Genomic DNA, 6,000 nt, shown 5'->3' on the forward strand with positions numbered 1-6,000 from the left:
ATGGCACCCACTGACAAACCTAGCAAAAGTCCTAGCTGCTGATGAACCAGCAGGTCACAGGAGGAGGTGTCACCTCCAACTACGACAAGTAGTGAAGTGAAGTTGCTCAGTCGTGTCCGACTCTTTGTGATCCCGTGGACTGTAGCCCACCAGGCTCCTCCATCCATGGGATTCTCCAGGCAAGAATACTGGAGTGGCTTGACATTTCCTTCTCCAGGGGATCTTCCCAATCCAGGGATTGAACCCAGGTCTCCCACATTGCAGGCAAACGCTTTAACCTCTGAGCCACCAGGGAAGCATTATTTAGTACTCAATCAAATAGTAGTCACATTTATTTGGAATAATTGAGGACCCTGCAACAACCCCTGGGATGGAGAAAACTAGCAAATGGAGATGTGATCTTATAGGCAAACAGAAGGTGACATGAGGGCAGAATACACCAACTAGGGAATTAAGCCAGAGATCCAATAAACAATCCTCCTATGAGAAGGAATCTTAAGTGCCTGAGGAACACAGACTTGAGAGATGCCCAAAATGAGTTAAATCTTCTTTTGGCTGAGTATTACATATACTGAGAATTCTCCTATCTACTGACATTCAATATTTTTATTAGTTAAACATTTCTACCTAATAACTTACAGTCAAAGTGCTTAAGAATGGAGATATTTAGCATTCTTTTAACGCACAAAGCCTAGATTTGAGACAAGAGATTCAAGTCAAGTGTAGCAACCCCAGATTTCAGGACATTTAAACATACGTGCACACAACACACAGGTATAATACCCAGATCTGTGCCCATCACAAGGGATACAAAAGAAATCCCAATATAGCATATTAAAAGAGCTCAAAATTTTGTTGTTGACTGGACTGAAACAAAAACTGTCACCAATTATGTATTCACATCATTGTTCAAGCTTTCCCCTCCAACTCCATACTTAAAAAATATATGTATCAGCAAGTTGCTGAAGGCCTGAACACCAAAACTGGAATAGGAAAATAAAGAACTGTCATAGGTGACTTGTTCTGCTTCTGTTGGTGACATGTGGTTATATTTATGGTGGCAATGCTATCCAAAAAGCCATCATCGTTTTAAGAAAGGAAAGGAAAGTTTACTGCCCATCAAAATGCACTCACATAATTTGTCTCATTTCAGCTTCCCAAAAACCCTGTGGCATAAGTGTTAATACTCAATGTTTATATAAGTACTAATAGAAATGAAGATTCAGAAAAGTTATGTGTCTATGATCGCCTATCAGTAACAGGATTCTAACCTAGGTCCATCCCTTTTACCTTTCTCAGCAATTATGTTAGAGGTGTTATTAATAAACTACAACCAAATGTGGACTAAACTACTAAAAAAGTACCCGAAATGTGCTGCGTTTCTCATCCGTCATCTGCGACAGGTTCTTTCAGAGCATCCACCACTTCAAGCCATTGTATTTCCCCCAGGGATATAATATTATCTTTGCCCACAGGGAACTAACAGTCTAGTTGGAGAAAGGAGCCATTGTTCCTGATAAGTTTTTAACTTAGGAGGCAACAAAAGGCACTGGAATGGACAAGGGTTTAGACACATATATATAAGAATTTCAGTGCTTACTAGCTTTGGATAAGATACTTAAATTTCATCACCTGTAAATATACTACTACCTCTCAGCGTTCTTGTGAAACTTAAATGAGACAACATATGAAAACAGCTTAGGGGCCTAATATTTGCCCATTCCTTTCCTTATGAAGTGCTACAAACTAAGTGTCAATGCACAGAAATATCAATAAGTACTACAGCAAAGATTAATTTCATCTACTACCAAAAAATTCAAAAACAAAAATCCCAACACTTTTACTTAAAAAAACTGATATGTGGAGACAATAGATTTATGTGCCAATAAAGTTTATCACTTATCACGGCAACAGAGTTAAAACACAGAGAATTTACACTTGAAGTACAAATTTAAACAATGATAAACAGGAGCAAAATCATGTTAAATTTTTTTTCAGAGGGGAGAGGTGTGTCATCTTTTTGTGCAAAACTGTCAAATTTAAAAATGAAAACTAACATTTAGAGCAAAATTGGATGGCAAGTAAATGCAGTGTTGGATTGAATTATGGAAAGTCTAAGTCTGTAGTTGAGTTAATAGTAACGTTACTGGTGATAATTTCTTAGTTTTGATGTATGTGAGACTTTTTTACAAATCTAAAGGTATCCCAAGATAAAACAGTTTATTAAAAAAGAAAAAGTGGATGACAAGAGAAAGGAATAACAACATACCCAGGTATTGCCACTTACTATCTCCTGAAAGCAGTTAGTTAGCCATTAACAGCAAAAGACTCGACACCAGTCAACGTGCAGCACCCCATCTGTAAGCTGCTCTAAACCATAACAACAAGGAACATCTGGAGTTTAATAATATTCTCAGTTTTTCAAAAGAAGTGACTTGTCTACTTCTCTCTAGCATATTATTCCAATACTGGCTTTCTGGTAATTAAATGTTATCATTACAAAAACAAGCAAACTTCTGACAGTTACCTCTACTTTCTATTCTTGACTAAGACATTTGCTCAGTCTGAACATAAGGAAGCATCCTTCATCACATATAAAACATAATATGAATTTAGAAGTTTAATGACAAGTGACATTTCTGAGCTTAGTGCTAAAGGCAGATAAGAATCCCATCTGTTTTCAAAATAATGCAGGCAGTCAAAGTCTCTTATTTTATTATACAAAACTCAAGAGTTGATAAAGTGATGTAAAACAGATTATGACATTTTTATGCCCAGGGCCAAATGATGGCCATTACTGACACAATTTTTTTAAAGTACATCTGCATTTATTGAGAGCCACATTAAGTGGTTGTGAACTTTACTAGCTGTGTTTTCAGCAAGATGGCTGAAGCTTTCACACTCTTGGGTCCTCAAAAAAAAGATTTCCTTAAATACAGAGAAGGCAAATCCCATGCTACAAACTGATGACAGAGGCTTAAGGTAGCACCAATTTCAAAGCGTATACACACACACACACACACATAACATTACTGCTTAATTCAGTTGAAAGGCATTCTTTAAACCTTTTTCAAACACACATGTAGAATTTAGAGGGCAATTCGCTAATTTCCAAGAAACCGTAATAATCTTTACAGATTTCAAAGGAGAGGAAAAAAAAAAAAACAAACAGCAATGCAGCAAAGTCATTTCTTCTGCTGAAATGACCTCCAGCTTCTACGAGCTACTCCCTGTTTCGCAATAAATGAATCTGAGACTCAGACCACGTACACACAAACGGAGAAGCTGAGAACACTAAAGCTTTCCCAACCGTCCTGGCTAAACCCACCTGCCTTTCCTCAACCCTCTCAGATCCCCTTCCCGTCCGCACCCAGTTACCTCGACTTCGACCACGAAAAGAGAACAGGGATCAATAAGAAGTCAAAATCCTGTTTTATCATCATTTACAGCCACTATCCCGAGGAGCCAGAGTGCTACTAACCTGATTTCAGGAAGGCAGAACTAATGCAGCAGAGTACAAGGGTATAAATTATACGTTATCTGAAACGCCAACCCAGCAGCTCAAGACAGCTCAAATGTCAATTTAACGAAAAGGGTTTCGCAAATAGTATCTCAAATGAACATTTCCACTTCCAAACCACCCACCAAACCTCTCCACTGCCGGTCCCCAAGTTCGGTACTGCTAGAGAAACCCGGGAGATAAGAAAAAGCTTATCTTACCTTGTACAAATCTCGACATTTTAGGGATTTATTAAAATACACTGGCTTACAAATATAAATATATTTAAACGTCTAGAGGAGTCAACGCTATAGAGGTCTTTCTTCCACTCCTGCTTTAACAAATGACGAATTCTTTCTTCTCTTCCTATGTTTGGCCACTTAAGAGTATGTACTCAAAAAACTAAAACTGCCTCCAAAAAAAAAAAAAAAACTTAACCCCCTTCCCCACTTTCAAAAGACAGAAACTTGGTGCGACTGAGTCTGCTTGGAACTCCAGCCTACACTGCACCCCTGACACAAATGAGGGCCAGCTGGAGACTCCCGGAAAAGGTAAAATCACACGAACTTAAATTTCATCAATGAAAGAGGCGGATCTAGAGCGGCTTCACCGCCCCCGAGTCCCCACGCCCTCGGCGCTGGACGGCCGCAGGCACAGGCGGGCCGCACCCCTACATCCCCTCCCCTTGCTGCCTTCCGGCCTCAGGACGGCTCCCGGGGAAACTCGGGCCAACAGCGGTCCCCGCCCCAGCAGAGATCGGGAGGAGGGGGACGCCTGCAGAGGGGGGCGAGGCAGTCCTTTCTACCCGCTCAGAAACATCCCGGGACTTGGAGGCGCTAAGAATTCGGCGTGCCGTCTGGAGGCGGGCCGGGCCTCCAGACGCCAGGCTCCCGGCTGCGAGCTGCCGCGGCTTTTTCCCGGGAGGGGCCGAAAGCTACAGAGCCCCTCCCCCGCAGCGGACACCAGGGGGGCCACCCGCGAGGAGAGAACCCGTGTGCCGCCCCGAATCCGAGGGACAGGAGTCAGCCCCAGCCCTCACACATTCTAGTTTCTCTTGGCCGAGCCCCAAATTCGGCCTCCGGGGCCAAAGTGCAGGTTGAGCAAACGGGCTCTACAAGCCTCAGAAAGGGCAACACACTCGCCCTTAGAGCGGTGGGAAGCCCGCCCCGGCCCCTCCCCAAACCGCCACCGAGACCCACCTTCCTCCTCTTCCTTTAGCAGCTGGGAAACTGGGGGCGTTTGTGGCGCCCCTGGAAGAAGACTCGCAGACTGAGAGAATGTCACCTCTGAGGCACCCTTCTCTCTCCCTCTCTCCCCTTACAAATGCACACCTCGAGCCCCTCGCCAGTGGTCACGGCCCAGCTGCTGACCCCTCCGTCCACCTAGCTGCGGGATTCCGACATCCAAAGCCCCCACTTTCTCCTAAGCACCTCCCCTCCCCCTCCATTTGGAGCAGCCCCTTCAATGCGGAAATGTCCCCACCGCGCAGACAGACAGGAGCAGCCTCCAGTCAGGAGCCGAGGCGGGTTCAGGGCCTGGCCAATGAGACGCACGGAGGTGGCAGGGGGTGGGGCGTCTGCGGCCTGAGTCGGCCCAGCGGAGCCGAAGCTGGGGTGGGAGCCGCGCGTTCTGTGGCTGAGCGAGGAGTGTTTCACCATTACAACTCCCAGCCTTCCACAGATACTTTAGCAAGAGAGAGAACCTGAAGCACGATTGGTTATTTTCGTGCTGCTTAAAAATGTTTCCGCTTACCAGAGATTGAAGATAGTTATGTACCCGGCGGATAGAGCCAGATCGCCGCGCCCCCCCCCCCGCGCCCCCAAAAGCAACTACCCTGAGACACCCCAGGCCCGTCTCAGTAAACACAAACTGTTCTCACAAAGCTGGTGTCGGGAGGGTTAGGGAATAAGCAGTTGGATGTGTGGTACTTAAAACAGGAGGAGAAATGTAGGGCATCGAAGAAAATGCCAAGTGAAGGCTCTCACACCAGAACTACCACTCCTGTTGCTATTCCTACAGAGATTTTCGCTGTGCTAGACGGTTTACTTTTCTGATAAAAGGGGAAATGGCTTAGGTTACCCATCACGAGATGCTTACCTTTTGGTAGACTCTTGAAATCCTCAAGGAAAGAGGATTTTAAAAGCTGGAACGTTTGCAGTGACTCGGGGACTGCAAGAGGGCCCGCCCAACGCCGCTAAATCACACCTGGTATTGCCAACCCCACCTGCCTGTATGACCCAGTGCGCCGGTCGTTGGGTGTATCTCAGACTTTACAAGTCATGACTCAACCCGCCTGCACTGGGACAAGTGAATTGTCAGCGCTATCTTTAAGGTGCCTTCTATAAATCAAGTCATTCTAGAAGAGTTTGAGGCATTGGACAACACTAATCAACCAAGGTAAGCGAGAGTTTTTAAATGACTCATTCTATAAACAAACTATTCTTTTTAGTGCTGCATATTCCTATGGGAATGTTACTGAAGTAACACAGAAAAGGCCAGTG

The 6,000-nt window shown here is 44.5% G+C and overlaps 1 protein-coding gene across 3 annotated transcripts in view; it reads right to left on the reverse strand.

Annotated features, from left to right (window-relative positions):
• The window catches only part of UGP2 (UDP-glucose pyrophosphorylase 2), a 53,627-nt gene extending 48,734 nt beyond the window's left edge, over window positions 1-4,893 (reverse strand). The window contains exon 1 of one of the 3 annotated variants that reach the window (XM_065929066.1): window positions 4,831-4,893. Coding sequence is in view for 1 of the 3 variants with exons in the window: in XM_065929064.1 (XP_065785136.1) it covers window positions 3,721-3,739 (19 nt within the window). In the remaining 2 variants the exon portion in view is untranslated. Of the gene's footprint in view, window positions 1-3,720; window positions 4,108-4,698 lie in introns of those variants that run through there. The other 2 variants (XM_065929065.1, XM_065929064.1) reach the window with 2 other exon arrangements.
• Window positions 4,894-6,000: the final 1,107 nt, after the last annotated feature.

Source organism: Muntiacus reevesi, chromosome 3 (assembly GCF_963930625.1).
Source record: "Muntiacus reevesi chromosome 3, mMunRee1.1, whole genome shotgun sequence".
NCBI lineage: Eukaryota > Metazoa > Chordata > Mammalia > Artiodactyla > Cervidae > Muntiacus > Muntiacus reevesi.